At 41.0% G+C, this 17,354-nt stretch overlaps 1 protein-coding gene across 3 annotated transcripts in view; it reads right to left on the bottom strand.

The window, feature by feature from the left end:
• Positions 1-17,354, bottom strand: part of cadm2a (cell adhesion molecule 2a) — a 165,163-nt gene that overhangs the window by 19,035 nt on the left and 128,774 nt on the right. For all 3 annotated transcript variants that reach the window (XM_086098058.1, XM_086098060.1, XM_086098059.1), the window contains 5 exons: positions 16,662-16,814; positions 13,218-13,355; positions 3,242-3,403; positions 2,176-2,266; positions 1,911-2,089 (listed from right to left, as the gene is read on the bottom strand). In XM_086098058.1, the coding sequence (XP_085954184.1) occupies positions 1,911-2,089; positions 2,176-2,266; positions 3,242-3,403; positions 13,218-13,355; positions 16,662-16,814 (723 nt within the window). The remainder of the gene's footprint in view (positions 1-1,910; positions 2,090-2,175; positions 2,267-3,241; positions 3,404-13,217; positions 13,356-16,661; positions 16,815-17,354) is intronic.

Raw genomic sequence — 17,354 nt, 5'->3', positions numbered from 1 at the left:
GACTGACACTCAAAATGTTCTCAAAAGGACATTCAGAGCAATACATTGTTTCTTTACAAAAACAATGTTTTGCACGTGTAACCAAAAAGACGTCTTTTTAGCAAGATGTACCAACGGAAGCATTTCCATTGACGTGGCGGCGGCCGCGAGCACGACCCGCAGCAGACGCTTGATGAACTATTGATAAGCAACCTTGCTGGCGTCCTTGAACGGCCTGCCGAGCTTCTTACTTTGGAGCCGCCGCCGGCAGGCAGGCAGATATCGCCGATATCGCCGATATCGCCATTATTTGGACAAAGAATATTAAATATCACGCTCACGGCAAAATACAAACAAGCGGTAATAATAAAGCAATATTTATTGTCACACTTCGGGAAATTCAGTTTCTGCCTTGTTGTCGCTCATCCTAAAACAAAAGCGAGAGAGATCGAATGCCGGGAGACGAACGGCTGAGGAAGAAACACAAGAAAACGGGGAGGACGAGCGATCTGTTTTCCTTGACACCGATTCACTTCATCCTCCACTTCCTCTGGCGTTGCTCGCAATGACTATTCCTCCGTGCTGATGTGCTGAACGCAGCACTAAATTACACACACACACACGCACACACCGACACACGCGCACTGGCTCCTCCCCTCATGATGTGCATGCATGAGGAAGATCTGGGACGCAGGTTTATTTAAAGAAAGACGTTGGTGGAGGTATTAGTGCCACCCGAGGCCGTGTGAGCGATGTTGCCACTAATCACTCACACCGCTGATACTCGTGCACAGCGGGAGCCTCCAAAAGCAACATTTCACTTTGCTGCTTGCTTTTCTTTTTTTTTTTTTTTTGCTTACTGAACAAAACTTCAATTATTTATATAAGATCATTTTAGCCACATTTTGGTTAGAGTTTTTTTTATGTAGGGATGGGCAAGTACTGATACCAGGATGGTATCGACCCGATACCCGACCTTTTTTCAACAATATGAGCCACCATTTTATAATCAGGAACTAGAAATTAGGAAAGTAGAAAATTGCCATTCGCTGCCATTCATGCTACACTCTAAAAACAGTTGTATAAAAAATAACCTAAAATGGGTAAAAAAAATAAATAAATTGGGGGGGGGGGTGTATAAAATAGCCCATTTTTGGTGAAATGAATAACCCAAAAAGTTGTGTTTATGACGCATATTGAGTTACTGTTTTTAGCGTGTACATTCTACTTGGAACAACTTGACCCACCTGTCTGCGTCATTTTGTACAAAGCAACACAGAAAGTTGGGTCGAATAGTGTTTGGGTTTTGACCCAAAAGAAAGAAAAAAAAAAAAAGCTAAATGAAAAACCCCAAAAGTCGGGTCGGTCACTTTTTGACCCATATTGGGTTATTTTTGATCCAACTGTTTTTTAGTCTCCACTCCAGTTGGCAACCCAGAAAGTTGGGTCAAATTGATCCAAATAGTGGGTCGGTTGCATTTGGACCCAAATTGGGTTATTTTTGACCCAACTGTCTTTAGAGTGTATATTGGGATACATAGGTCCTTTCAAATTATGTCATTATTATTATTATTTTTGCGAGGGGGGTATTGATTAAAAAAAAAAAAAAAAAGTGGTATAGAAAATCCCTAATTTTAATGCTTTTATATTATAAAGGGTACCCCCCCCCAAAAAAAATCTGGACTTTTTTGTCGACCTGGTTGTCTATCAATCGTTCTCTGGTGGAAAACAGTTCTGCTCTGTGGTTAATCCAACTTGCTAGACATGATGAAAAAATAATCTGACATCACGAACCATCAATTATCTGTCATTGTGCGAATTGAAATTTTCGGTAGCATTAGTAACGGAGGTATCGGTATCTGTGAGAATTGTGGTATCGAAGGTCCCTGGAAGTTTCCTTTGTATGGCGCCGCGTTTCCCGCAGGACTCACCGTAGACGTAGAGCACGTATTCAGCGCTGCTGGTCCCGAGGTGGTTGCTGGCCTCGCAGCGGTACGTGCCGTTGTCCGTCTTGTTGAGTGACGTGAACGTCAGCTCCCGACCCTCCACGATCACCCTGCCCAGGTCCGAAAGCTCCGCGCCGTCTTTTGTCCACATCACAGGGTCCGGCCTGGAAAGACAAGCAAACCGGAAACGCTTCGTTTTGTGCTATATTTATAGACGAAAGTCAATAAAGGCAATTATAAACATTCTTACGAAGGGTTTCCTTGGGACACGCAGTCCAGCTTTAGGTACTGACCCTCCTGAGGGACGGCAAGAGAGTGGACGATCTTCACCCGGGGAGCATCTAACACACACACGCACAAACGTCAAGGAAAAGGATTCATTCGGGGACGCCGTCGCGTACGCGTTCACACCAAGGTTCTTTTTGTTACGAAAACGAGCGAAAAAACGAAAACTACAATTTTAAAAACAACATCGTTAACGAAATTAAAGTAAAACGAAAATGCTAAAAAAAACTAAAAAAAAAACTAACTGAAACTAAATTTTATGTTTACAAATCTAAAACTAACTATAATTATAGTGAAAAAGTCATTTGTTTTAGTCTTTGGTAATTAATTTAACACATGAGCCTTTGGGGATGATTTCAAATATGATTTCAAGTATATTTATTTCAATATTAACTGAAATAAAGATGTTTGAAAGTGTGTCACACTCAAGTGATGTTTCATTTTACCATAGTGTTTATTAAATATTATGCACAAGTAATACAGATTAAAAAACTAAAACTAATACTAAAACTAAACAAAATCTAAGCATAAAAAAACAAAAAAAAACAGAAACACCCTGAAAAACAAATTAAAAACTTCTGCCAGAATATCAGTTGATTGTGTCATATCACCACAAATGACCATCATTGTCAGTATCTGCGGAATGTAATTGATTACTAAAGTAATTTGTAATCTAACTTTACCGATTACTTGCTTTAGAAATTAAGTTTAATTACAGAATATCAGTTGATTGTATCGTATCACCACAAAATGACCATCATTGTCGGTGTCTGCTGAATGTAAATGATTACTAAAGTAACTTGTTATTAAACCTAGTTACTTTCTAAAGCAAGTCATCAGTAAAGTTAGATGACATTCAGCAGATACCGACAACGATGGTCATTTGTGGTGATACGATACAATCAATTGGTTTTCTGGCAGTTAAGGGGTTAAAACGAATTCAATTGAAAGAACAAAACTCAAAACGGAATAAAAAAACGAACTCAAATGCAAATTCCCAAACTATAATACCCCCCTTGGTTCACACTCACAGTGGACCTCCAGCACTTCGGTGGTCTGCTGCGGCGCCTGCGAGAGCGCCTCGTGGTCCACTCGGCAGGTGTACGCCACCCCGTCGTCGCGCCGGTCCACGCGCAGCTGCAGCGAGCTGCGCACCGTGAAAGTCTTGCCGCTGGCGTTCACCTCCTTGGCGCCTGCGTGCGCAAAAAGCGGCGACATGTTATCTAAAAGACAGATAAATACGGCACGTGCTCCTCTGCTAATGTAATTAGTCGAAGTCACGTTGAGCCGATTGGAACGAGCGAGCAAGATGTTAATGCAAGAACGATTCTATCATGCTAGCTTTTATAGCACACGCGTCGGCATCCACCGCCAATCCAGCCAAAACAAGCGCAATAATGTACACACACTGAAGCCCCGCCCCCAATTTGTATTTTTTGGGACAAATAGTAATCGGTGTCAAGGAAGTATGCTGAAGTGCTACATTTGGACTGAAATTCTAAAATATTTGCATGTAGAAAAGGAGCAGAAGATATGGACGCAATATTGCCTCTGTTAGGCAAGTGAACCACTACACTATCAGCGCGTTGACCATCATATCGTTGAACAGAAATGTTTTTCAGCTCATGTTGCAGCGAGGCCCGAAACAAGTGCTACTTGTTGGCACATGTGACAATCGATGTGTTGCCGATGCATGCATAAAGCAAATATGACTCTGAAGAGGGCGGGAAAAAGATTGCACGACCTTCAAGTAAGGACTCTTAAAATGAGTCGAAGAGGGCTGGACGACAAATGTCAACTACTTTTCTGCCTCGAGTCCTGCCTGTGTCGTGCCAGGGCCGCATGGGAATTGATTTTGATTTCCTTCGTCAATTCCATTTCGATTCATAAGAGTTCAGTGTGATTTGATTCATTTTTTTGTGTGGGTTCGCTTCACTTCAATCCAATATTGATTAAATACGGAACATCAATTCTTCTTAAATATTAAGGCTATGATAAAAACTCCACAAACATTAAAATCTAAACTAAATTTTGCAGAGACAATAAGTGGAATTGCGCAATACGGTTTTTCATAAATGTAAGAAAATTGCGAAAAGTGCGAATTTAAATTGTATGTAAATTGCAAGAAAACAGTAAGAAACAAAAAAATGTGGCCTTGAAGATTCTATTTACTCACGAATTGATGGTAAAAAGAGATATCAATATAATCACTCATGGTTTTATGAATTGATAGACTAGAAACGGAAAATCAATTCAATATCGATTATTGGATTTTTTTTTTTTTTTTAAACCAAGCTCGAGCAGCGGCCAGATTCTGCTTGTGTGGTGACATAAGCTTAAGAGTGTCAATGTGTGACGCAAGCAGGAACATTTCACTAAAGCGGCGCTCCTTTAAAAAAAAATTTAAAATTAAAAAGTCCAAAGTCGACGGCGTGGCTCAGACGAACATCTCATTTGATCGCGTACCTAATGTAGCGTCCGCTCAAGTGTATATTGAGTTGAGCCGTTATTATCTTTCATTTGTTGTTGTTCCCTTTTGTAAAAAAATGTGTCCTACTTGTGTATTCCGAGCACAGCGGAGGGAGCGCCAGCCCGCCAGCCCGCCTCCCTTCGTGCAGGCCACCTTTTGTTTGCTTCTCCTAAAGAGATTGTTTATTCTCCCCGCGCTTCCCGACTGCGCGCTCATCTGCTCCACTTTCCAAATCATCCCACCAGACTCCGACGCCTCGTCTCGTCTCGCCTCGCTCTCTCTTTTTCGTCCGCCCCGTCAGTCAACAATTCTGCTCCGTCACTTCCCCATCGCGAGCCAATCAGCTCGCCTCCCACTTGAGATGAATGACTGACAGCTCTGCAGTGTTTGCAGCATCCATCCAGAGAGCGGGTGAGAAAAAAACAAAACAAAAACGGCTGGATGGTTACGGGTCACAATATTAGGTACACCTGTGCAATTTGGAAACAATTGTGCAGGCGTACCTAATGTTTTGGCAAGGTAACGATTAGAGGATGGGCGAGTACCGATACTAGGTATCCGTATCAGGCCGATACCAGCATCGGTAAACCTTTTGTGGCTGTTTTGCAATCAGGAACTAGAAATTGGAAGAGTCGAAAATGACCATTGATTTCATGCAATTTTAAGGGGAAATAAATCTGTTGTTGGGATGTACAGGTCTTTCTCTAAAATGATTTTTTTTAAATTTAGTACTGATTACCATGAATACTTTTGACACATCAAAATCTCCCCACCCGCTATTTAAACCCCCACAAAGACCTTTATATCCCAATGAAGTATTTTTCCTTCAAATTGCATGAAATGGAAAGCAATTTTCAATTCTTCAAATTTTTCATTCCTAGTTCTTGATTGTAAAACAGTTGCAAGAAACATCCAATACTGGCATCGACTTTGGTCGTGAGTACCGATACCTTGTAATAATGCCTGCTATCGGCCGATACTGATGCCCAGAGATGGCAAATCCAGGTCCAGAAAGGAAAAACCCTGCCACAGTTTGGCTTTAGCCATTGATGCTAGCTAGCTAGCTAGCTCCATAGCAGGTCAACGAGCACCGTGGGAGCTAGCTAACTGTGGTAGGGTTTTTAACTTTCTGGACCTCTGCTGAAACCTGGTATCGGTACTCACCTATCCCTAATTTTAATAATAAATTTAATAATCAAAATACTGATTGGTAACGTTCTGAAAAAGTGGTATTGAACAGCCCCAATAACAGAACGTGCAATAACGTGTTTGTGTGTGCTGTGCTTATAGTCATGAATCCAATTCATCCTTCGTGATTGTGATATTCAAAAAAAAACAAACACACATAAAGCATCTTTCTTTTCTTTATCCTTGCGGATCTCATGCCGTTCCCTCGAAAACGAATCTGCAGCCATAAGTGAGGACGCGAAGGATTTACAAGCGTTTGCCTCCCACCAAAACAAAATAAGCTTGCACATCAATCTGTTGCAGTGATATTGATCAAATAATAAAATGAGTGCGTTTGCCAACATCCTGGACCCAAGGGCGTTAAGGGTGCTGCAGGTAAACACACCTTGGGTAATGGCGTCGCATAGAGCTGATGGCAGAGCTGGATTTTGTACAAATAAAAATGTTTTTATATTTTTAAAGTTTGTTTTTATATGTAGGTATATCGAGAAGAATTTGAAATGCTTACAAATGAATGAATTTATTCCAGTGATGAAAATCACTTAAACCTTGTTTTTCTTTACTCGGCAAATTCTTTGTCTCAGATTCTCTCGTGTTGTGCGGCATCGTGCGCTAATTAGCCTCAACTCTACTAAGCGCTATGAGTTTTTTTTTTTTTTTTTTGCATCAGACCTAAATTGAAATGGAATTAGCAACAAAAACAAAGTGAAATGCAAATAAGTTTTGTTTGTTAAACACTTGAGTTTGTGAATGTAGCCAGCAGGGTTGGCGTATTTAACAAGACGTCCATTTCCTCGATTTCAATCTCGCTGTTGAGTAATTGTGCTTATTTTGTTTTGAAAATGAATCCAACACCTGCTAAACGATGTAAATAGCGACTTGAAATGTGGACGGAGACGGACGGGCCAAGATGGCGGAAGAACATCACGGACAACCCACTGATGGAATTGCAGCGGCAGGTGGGCACGAACGACTCTTTCGAAAAGTACTTAGAAAATCCATTTCTTGCACACCGTTGGTTCAATTAGAAATGTCATCCTCTACTTTGTATTTCTGGACTTTTTGCTTCTGACATGTCCCGATCAACCGGCTTGTTTTTGGATGTCGCGACGTGTCCCGCGACCGCTCATACAAGCTTGACATTGGCGCACGGCCGACGGAGCGCGCTTAAAAGTCGCACGGTTCTATCGGCGCCGCGGCAGGCGGGCAAAGACAGCCGCGGGTCCGCCGGGTATCGGCGCCGCGGCAGGCTGTCCACCTCCGCCATGTTGATCCTAATGGACCGAGACGGCGAGTGTCGCAGTCTCACGCCCTCGTCTTCGGATGTCGTGTCAGCGAGTTGCGAGTGTCAGCACCGCGCGTTACACGTACTGACCGGTCGGAAAAACATCAGGACCGCCGGGAAAATGGCATCGGCATCAAATATTCAGTCCGTACAAAGATGAGAATGCGCAGTTGGAAGTTGGGATGTTCAATTTGTTAAGACCGATACCAGTTGGAGTCCTCAATTCTTGACTAGTCAATGAAACCGACGCCACCAGTACTTTTGATACATAAAAGTGTTCATGAAATTCATGGCAATTTACGTCACGTGGTCACAACGGAATTAAATCTGCACTATAAATCGAATTATTAATAATAAGGAGGAAGTGAAGCATGTGTGGCTACGCTACAGTACATTTTATGCTATGCTAACATTTTTCATGTTTAAAAAAAAATGCTCAAATCAAAAAGTTCTACTCATTACGATGTGGTGGAGTTTGAACGCTTGCCTGTAAGTGTTAATAACGACTTTAAACTGGCAACTGTTTAGTCCTTGTAAGAATATTTACATTTCCAACATTGAAAATGTCATTTTGTTGTCCCACTGCTTGAATCTGATTTCATTAAATGGAAGTCAAAGACTTCTCAGTTGGGATGATTGGACTTTTTCCAGCAAGAAGACAGAAAAGCAATAAAGTGACAACGGCAACTCATTTCTCTGACGTCATTGCTTGTATTGCGGGAAAATCGGCATCGGATCTCAGAAATGCAAAAAAAACCATCAAACTGCATTAGCGTTAGCATCGACGCACAATTGGTGAGCGTTTCTCGTCATGAAAAACGATGCTTACGCTGAAAGATGGCGCCGTTCATTCAGTAAACCCGAGTTTCACCGCGGCCTTGATTTCAATTAATGTACTGTTAGCGTCGTCATTGTTAAGCGGGCGGCGTGATTTAGAGGGCGGATGAAGGCTTTTTTTGTGCGCGTGCATCTTTTATTCATGCCTGCCGGCGTGGCTGGCAAGCGCCATCTCGGAATGACATCTTTAACGCTCATTGATCCCATCCGGCTCACTCGGTGGCTTCTTGCTGCGATGAACGTCGTCCAGAGACTCAAAACTGATGAAAAGCCTTTTTTTTATTTTTTTATTTTTTTTAACTTTTCAAGCTAGCTTGAAAAAGGGACCAAACGATATCGCCAACCGCCTTAACGCCAACGCAATCATTACGGACCCTCCTTTCCCTTTTTGTCCATGACTAACAACTCTGACAATAGAACAAGTTTGCGACTGCGAGCGAGATTTGAAATCAAATCAGTTTTTCTCCTCCGCGCCCTCTTAGGAATGGAGCCGTCACATATCAGCACAAAACAATAACCTCCGCCGTTGGGGGTCACGCGGCATGATAATACTCACCCGTTGCCGACGCAGCCGCCCCCTATTTGGAATAAATATTCATTTCATGTGCCCCCCCCCCCCCCGGTTCAGTGGTGTGTAAACAAGTGCTACATGGCGCCGGTACTGGCGCCGGGTCTCGTGAGATGCAAAAATATCATTACTTGCTGGGGGACTGAAGGGACAAAAAAAAAAAAAAAAAAAAGGGAAGAAATCAGAAGATTGGATTTTTGTGCCACCGCGCACATAAACTTTACATGCAGGTTATATGCTCAATCTGACTGTTGTGTTCACCCCCCCCCCCCCCAACCCCCCCCGCCCCCCCCCCCCCCCCACACACACACTTAGCATAGGTTGTCTCGTAAATGAATGCCGATGGGTGACAGGCGGCTCATATCATCGCGGCTATTCCCAAAGATCCCTCAACAATATGTCAGAATTGTCATTTACGCTATTTCTGCCATCAGGTGACTTCTCACAGCGAGCAGCCCCGCCCCCCCACGCCCGCTCGTCACCATGATGAACACCCCCCCGAGCGCACCGATATACGTTCACGATTTACATTCAATTGTCTGCTAATCGTTGATGAAGTTGAAGTTCATGTGTTGATTGATTTTCAACATTGAAGGTCGCATCGTTTATTTGAACTCGCGTTACTGGCGCTCTCAATGTCACACAGGCTGGAGTGTAAATAATTCACACCTTTTTATAAATGGGGGGGTGGGGGGGGGGGTAGCAGTGGAAATGCATTTGCGGTTTGACAAAGATGCAACATTGATAAGCTCAAGTCAGGACACAAACGTTTGACCTCCTGTCGTTAAATTGTGACAATTGTGTTAGCATTGAAAGCAACAAATCTGGAAATCAATGTTTTATTCCGCCGTGACGAAAAAAACCAGGGCAAGAGTTTGCCGTGACTTCAACAGTTTAAAAAAAAATGTTCTGGGGTCAAAATGGTCTCTCATAAATCTTTACTAATTTTTGCTGGGAATGTTTGACACCACTTTTTTTTTTTTCCCAGACCGATACCAGTAAAAGTACTCAATGATACCAATCCCAAGTACTGATACCACTAGTAGTTTTGATACATAAACTATCAATATCGTCTCCTGAGCACAAGCCATTAAAAGGAAATATGCAACGATGTTTGCTTAAAACTGTGCGGAAAACAAGCATCGATTTGATCCTATCTGCCGGCTTATCTGGACCCCGGGAAGCGCCGCCGACAGATAGCAGGCTGAGCTGCGGCGGCTTAAACTCACTCGCCCGCCCGCTCGCTCGGCGAGAGAGAGAGAGAGAGACGACGTGATGGCAGACACCCGACGCAGGCTGCAACATCGCCCCGATCGAAATTCTTGACGAGTCCAATAGCGCAGCTGACAGCAATCTTCTAATCTGACGTTGGTATGAAGTCTCTCAAGGTGCTTTCTGTTGGCGGCCGCAATTTCTTTTACCAGGAGAAAAACGCCGACGTGATAGCGATGCTCTTGTTTTTGTTCTTTTAATGAAAACTGCCTCCTGGTTTGAAAGCTTTGAAAAGCGTTGGAACGGGCGGGGCCGGCGAGGCGAGGCGAGGCGGCGTGCGACGCGTTCGCACGCAGACGCTTGCCAACAACTGGAATATATGAATAGAAAAAAAGTTGAAGGGAGATCGAGGATAAAAGATGCTCAAGCAACATTACAGGAATAGATCATCGCATCTGACCTTCCTTTGTGACGCGCTAAAAAACATTTCGGAGAACGTCTCTGCATTTGTTAACCTTTGCTGGTCATTTAAGAGAAAATGGTGTCTTGGATGTGTTTGCATTTGTTTCATTGGCCCCGCCCTTCTTTTCTCTTCTTTTCTTATTCGGGAAATGCAATAATCACCAACGGGGGCACATAACAAGTGTGAAAGCAACATTTTCTCAAATCGTGTCTGTCCCTCCAACGAAGCAATCAGTCGCCGGAGCGTCACTCACTTCAGACAAATCAACGCCTGCCTCAAGTTGACGCCTCCCCTTTTTCCGACAGGGAAAACAAAACGGCTGCTAAATGAAACGATGTCTGTTGCAGCACTGAATTGTGAACACGACCGTTCGAACGACTCACAAGTTTTGTTATCGTTTGTTGCACGTGGCGGCGTGCTTTTTATGTCACTGATTACATTGTTAAACAGATATTGTCAAACATGAACTCTTTGCTGAATTTTGATATTCCACTACCAAAAACGTAAAGATGATGAATGTGTTCTCACCAGACGTTATTTAGAAATTCTCAACTCATTGACTCGCATCCATTTTGACTGAAGCAACCCCCTTCGCTCCCGGCTGCTTGACTGGATTTGGACTGATTTTGCAAGGCCCGCAGATTATTGTGTTTAACTATTGCTCTAAAAACATGCAACCTACCAAAAGAAACATTAGATTAGAGTCTCTTCATCAGGAAAAAAACGTATATTTCTGTTTCCGTTTTGAAGCAATTAGCATTAGAATATAGCTAAGTTTTATCATGACTCACAAATCTGTTGAAAACAGTGGCAAAAAGAGCTTTTTTTGCAACATGGCCCTATCTGATCTCTTATACTCTGCTGCCATCTGCTGGCCGTTTTTTGTAATAACTGCTATTGCTTTAAGTGATCTTTTCAGCTCAGAGGCTGCGTCAAAGCCTTCTTTCTGTATGCTCTTCTGTAAAACATAAAAAATGTATAAATACGTTTTTGGGAGTATTTTGGTTAATAAATACAGCAACAAAATAGCATAATATAGTGTTTTCCGCAGATTTGAAATCTACTTGGATGGGCAAACTAATGTTACATGCGGTATATCCTGTCGCAACACGTTTTTTTTTTCTTCCTCCTTAAATATATTTGTAAAAACTTTTCTTGAAAACTTCTTGGGTGGTGGCCAATTGACTTGGGTGGCTCGCCCAAGTATTAACATGGTGTGGGAAACACCGTGTAATTTGTGCGTACTGGTGTAACATACTCCACAAGCATGGTGGCCATCTTGTACTTACAGCATATTTGACCACAATTTTCGCATGCTTAAGTTAATTTTGTATTACATACTTTAAACTAAGTAAACCAAACATGTTTTATTTAAAATGCTTTTGACATCATATTTTTGATATGAAATCCTATGTGAGTTGTCAATAATCGGGATGCAAGAACCAATACCACGTATCATTACTCGCGACGGCGGACAATATTTTTTTGGGCAGAACAAAAAATTTGAACAATAAAAAAAAATTGCCATTCATTTCATCCAATTTGAAGAAAAATGCTATATTTGGATATATCGGTCTTTCTATACAATTATGAATCATTATTTTCTTTGGGAAATCATATACTATATAAAAACAGTTCAAGTGGCAGGGAGACAAAAATGTCCCGTGGCAAGCGACTATAAATGGCTTTAAAGTCGACAACGTTGCGGTGGCATTGTTTTGACATGCTGGGGGGGAAAAAAAACGGGGCGAACCCTCTGGAGGGTGTTGCATGACGTACGTACTTCGATGCTTGACTCTGATAAGAAGTGACATCTGCTGCAGCCACTCAGCACTGCAACCAAAGCGCTCTGACGAGGGCCGAGAAAAGAAATTTCCATCGCGATTCCATCGAACTCAACGCACTTCACATGCACGCTCGCATGCGTCTCTCGGTCACAATAGAGCGAGAAATCGGGACAATAACTCCCATGATCAGCCGCTGCTTTGTCAAGACGGTCCCTTTGAGTGAGAGGCCAAAAGTGATGGGGGGGGGGGGGGGGTGTAGCATAATGTGCTTAAACAAGGAAGAACCGATTTCCGGGGTTTGCAATATGTGGAGAGCCAGCAGAAGCCGAGCCCCCACCAAGCGTCCCCCGAGCTGCCGTAAAGCCCCCACAAGCGCACCTGAGATGCAATAAAGCCCCCGCCAAGTGCACTCGAGCCCCCCGGAACGACAGTTTATTTCCAGTGCTTGACGCCGAGGGTTTATGCGTGCATTCAAAAGCAAGCGCTTCTCAACTATTGTCATCCAGGGACTCGCATTTACCTTTCGTTGCAAAAAATGCGACCCACTTTATGCAAGTTAACAACAAGAAAGAAAACGCCAGGGTTTCCCCCAGTGCTTTATAGGCCTGGCGGGCCGCCAGGCTTTTCTCACCTCATGCCAGGCTGACATTTTTAACTCATTCACTGCCACTCCAATAAAAATGGAACTTTGACGTCTTTCGCCGTCAATGGCAGTGAATGAGTTAAGATGCGATTTTTGAAGCTTAAAACCCCTTCCGACCCGTAGAAGGTCCCGATGGACGTGATATATTTGCGTGTCTGAATGAATAAAACGCATCATTTGGATGATGTCAACACATCACGTCACAATCGCAAGTTGATTTGCATGATGTTCATGTTAAAAATGTTGCATATAATAAGCTTGCTAAGTTTACAACACGTTACCGCCATATTATCCTGGCGTCCACGAGAACAAATTAAAACACCGCCCCCAAAATTTCCATGTTGTTCTTATGTGGGGAAAAGAATCAAAAACAGCAACAAAAAAAAATGCGGGTCCGAAGGCCTTGATTTTGGAAAAAAATGAAACGGAAACATTAAATGTGAACAAATAAATCAACCACTATCAATTTTGAAATATCCCAATTGTACGAAATGCTCTCAAATGAAAACGAGACGGAGAATGGCTGCAGATGTAGCTGCAGAGAAGAGACTGACCTTTGACCTCCTTTTCATTTCGGAACCAGCGCAAGTCGGCAGCAGGTTTGCTGCCGTGAGTCATGCAGGTCAGAGTGATGTGATCGCCCTCCAAGGCGGGCTTCATCAGACCCTCGATCTCGGGTTTCTCCGGCACGCCTGCAGGACGGAGATCAAGTCACACGCAACGTTCGAACCTCATGAAGGAGAAAACATAATCATGCCTGCAGAAACATCAAGTCGGGTTTCGTTGAACGCGGTGCGGCATTTCGCCATTTTTACTATTTATAACGGTCGCCGCTTTGTGCGTTAGAAGATCGCATTTTGCCTATCATTAATAATGTGACAACTTCATGACGTTTCGTGTACAATTAATACCTTTAAAAACACATTTTCCCACTTGCTGTCGACTGAAGATGACATCACCTGCTCTGAGGAAATATTTAACGACCGATCGTGGCTCAGTTTGCGGACCAAAGCCAGAAAACAGGTGAGCCACGATTGAATATTTCCTCAGAGCAGGTGATGTCATCTTCAGTCGACGGCAAGTGGGAAAATGTGTTTTTAAAGATATTAATTGTCAAATTAATTCTGGACGAAATATTGCCTTTTTACTGCTGAAAATGGCTCAATGATTATCCCTTTAAAGTAGCAGTTATGTAACGGGCTAATTTGAGTTAGCCAGTCAATGGTGTTCCACATTATACATTAGCATTAAGCTAGCGGGCGTACATTAGACATGGTTTGGTTGAATATATATTTTTTAATAATAATAATAATAAAAAATAAATAAATAATTAAAAGAAAATAAAGAGCAATGATGATGACATTTCCAAATGAACAATACTGAGCTCTTAAAAAAAGAAAAAAAAGAAAAAGAAAAAAAAAAGACATGGTTTGGTTGAATATTTAGGTGTTCCAAGATATGAATTCAATTTTGTCATCTATACAGCAAACTTCAATTGGAAGCAGACTTGTGAGGGAGAGTCTGAGAACAGGTGTTAAGAAATACTTGAAAAGTACGTCTGGGAAGTGTAAAACTATACCAAAAAAAAAAACCCTATAGTGCCAATACTAATGCGGGTTGGCTTTAAACTTGACCCATTTCCATTTAATTACATCTGAGTTGGCCACTAAAGTAGTCGTAGAAGATGAATATTTTCTAATTGTGATACATTTGATGCATATTTTCTGCGTCTATATTGTCAGCGCCACCAGTCGTTTGAATGCATTTCTTCCTGCGCTAAAAGCTGCAAAGACGACTTTGAGTGCATCTGCCATTGTCAGCCTCAAGTGGAGAGACTGAAAGCTTTGCCCGTCAGTGACATTGACTCAGTCTGCCCCCCCCCCCCCCCCCCACCGCCCCCCCATCCTCTTCAGTTTCAGAAACTTCTTCTCTGGAATGTACTTCTGACAATGCATGGGAAGAAAACGATAGCTGATAGCAACCTGTCATATTGGAGACTTTTCCACCCCGAGTGTGCGGAATGCAGTTCAAATGACCGCGAACGCTTTGCACGCTGGTTACGAGCACTCCCAAGTTGAATTTTACAGTCAAACGAAAGCAACATAAAGACAATTACACATCATATATTCATCATATAAATCATCTCAAAAGGGAGGAACAATGAAGAACATTTGATTTCGGATTTGAACAATGGATAAAGCAAATCCCCGCTTTGGAGCAGATTGAGCCATTTTGGTGTTCAGCCTCCTCGCGGTCATTTTCAAGCGCTGTTTTTCATCCACCCACTGTCCTAAAACATTGGTGCGCACCATTAACTATTGCTCAGTGTTGCAAAAAATAATAATAAAATATTTTTTTTTCTCCGTCTCCCCACTGAGCGATCCTACTTAATTTCTGTAATTCTCGGAATGCTTGTTAACAAAGAGACAGCTAATGTTCCTGGAGTGCACAAGCACATCTATTAACATTAGCAAAAAACTAATTGGCGAGATAATAAGGCGAGTGGCGAGAAATGAGACAATGTTTGTGCAGGACGATGATCACAAACATTAGTAAAATGGAGTGCGTGCGTGTGTGCGTGCGTGTGTGCTCGGGGGGGGGGGTCCCATTTTTAAGCACACTAAATGCGCTTGCCCTATTAACAAAACAAACACAGACAGGAAGTGTCAAAGCCAAACAAACAGTTTGAGGCATTAAAAAGCATTTGGTTTTGAACTTGAGCTTTTTTATAAACAAAATGTGCATTTTGTGGCAGCACACATTTGCTTCACGTGCCAATCAACCAGGAGGAAAAAAAAAAAAGCTTCTTTGCAAATGACGGTGAATGAATGCCACTGATTTCTTTTTCACTTTAATTGATGGACTTCACTGTCAATTTTGTCAAACTTTGCGCATTGACAACATATTTATTTGTCTGCGATGTTTGCAGCACAACAACTTAAGAGAGAATATGAATCGAAATCGAGCAGGACTCATGAGAAGAAAACTTACTTTTGTGTTGGGTTGAATTATATTTTATTAACCATTTGCTTAATAAAATGAATTATACAGTATCAGTAAATTGCTTATTTTACTCATATTTAGGGATGGACGGGTACCGATATCGGACCGATATTTGCAATCAGGAACTAGAAATTAGAAATTGTAAGAATAGAAAATGCCATTAATTTGAAGGGTCTGTCTTTTTGGGAGGAAATGCTATGAATCAAATGTGCTAGTGGTATCGGTACTTGGTATCGGTGAAGCCGTAAGAGTTGAGGACTGAAAAAGTGGTATCGAATATATGTACTAATATTTTTGTGTTTTATGCAAAATCATTTATTTGAATAATTAAATAATAATGCAAGCCCATTTTAGTCTATCGATTTGTAATTGATCTACTTGTAATTGATGAAACAATTAAAAGTACACAAAACAAAGAAACTGAAACACATTTCTTTGTATTGTTATTTTTCTAAAATGAATTAACCATTATTATTTTTTTTTTCATAAAACATTTATTTGACTAATATGTTTATATTTGATTATTCACAATAAATCATAAATCAGTGTTATTTAAAATGCTAAATTAATAATAAATACATTGAATAAATATGAAATATTTACTATTCACCTGCAGGCCGTACTTTTTCCATCCCTACTTTTGATACGCTGGAAGTTACCAGGATTCATTAAAAGATTGTGTTACCACAAAATTGCTCAACAAGATCCGGGATTTGAATCCTTTTCTACATTAATCAAAAAACAATTAGAAAAGGCAAAAAGCTTTGTATTATCTTTTATACATGCAAATGTACTTTGGCTCAACTTTTAGACTAAGGTATAACAAATGTTATAGATTTGAATCTACTGACTGTATTCAAACAATTATTGAATAAATGTCCTTTATGTTTATGGATATTTTTGCAAAACATCCCAGCGAAGATATGTTTTTCGTACTAAATCACATCCATCTTCATATCGAGCGACAGTTGAGAAGAAGAAGAGTTGCAACTCACCAAGGACCGTCAGGTAGGCTTTGGCAGTCTTGACGGGCATGGTGAAAAGAGAACAGGTGTACATGCCCTCATCGGCCAGCGTGACGTCATGGATGCTGATGGTCAGCTCCGACCACGACGCGCGGATCAGCTCGATTCTGTTGTCCCTCAAAGCTGGGACACAAAAAGACACACGTTACTTGCTCGGGTCTAGTTTTGTAGTAGTTTCAGTTCAAGGCTGATAGTGGGGGGGCCCCCACCGCAAAAAATAAATAAACAAATAAATAAATAAATAAAAATAAAAAAATAAATAATAAAATTAAAAATAAAAATAAAAATAAAAATAAAAATAAAAATAAAAATAAAATAAAAATAAAAATAAAAATAAAAATAAAAATAAAAATAAAAATAAAAATAAAAATAAAAATAAAAATAATAATAAAAATAAAAATAAAAATAAAAATAAAAATAAAAATAAAAATAAAAAATAACAAAAACAAATGACCCCCTTTTTTGGGAAAACTTTAAGCGGGGGGACCTTAGTGGGGGGACCCCCACCACAAAAAATAACAAAAAAAATAAATAAAAAAATAAAAAAATAAAAAAATAAAAAAATAAAAAAAAATAAAAAAAATAAATAAAAAAAATAAAAAATTAAAAATAACAAAAACAAATTACCCCCTTTTTTGGGAAAACTAAGCCTGATTTGCAAAG

This window comes from Leptonotus elevatus, chromosome 16 (genome assembly GCF_054856555.1).
Source record: "Leptonotus elevatus isolate MCC_2025b chromosome 16, RoL_Lele_1.0, whole genome shotgun sequence".
In the NCBI taxonomy this organism is placed as follows: domain Eukaryota; kingdom Metazoa; phylum Chordata; class Actinopteri; order Syngnathiformes; family Syngnathidae; genus Leptonotus; species Leptonotus elevatus.
The sequence above is the reverse complement of the archived record's forward strand: the minus strand, read 5'-3'. Positions and strand labels throughout refer to the sequence as shown.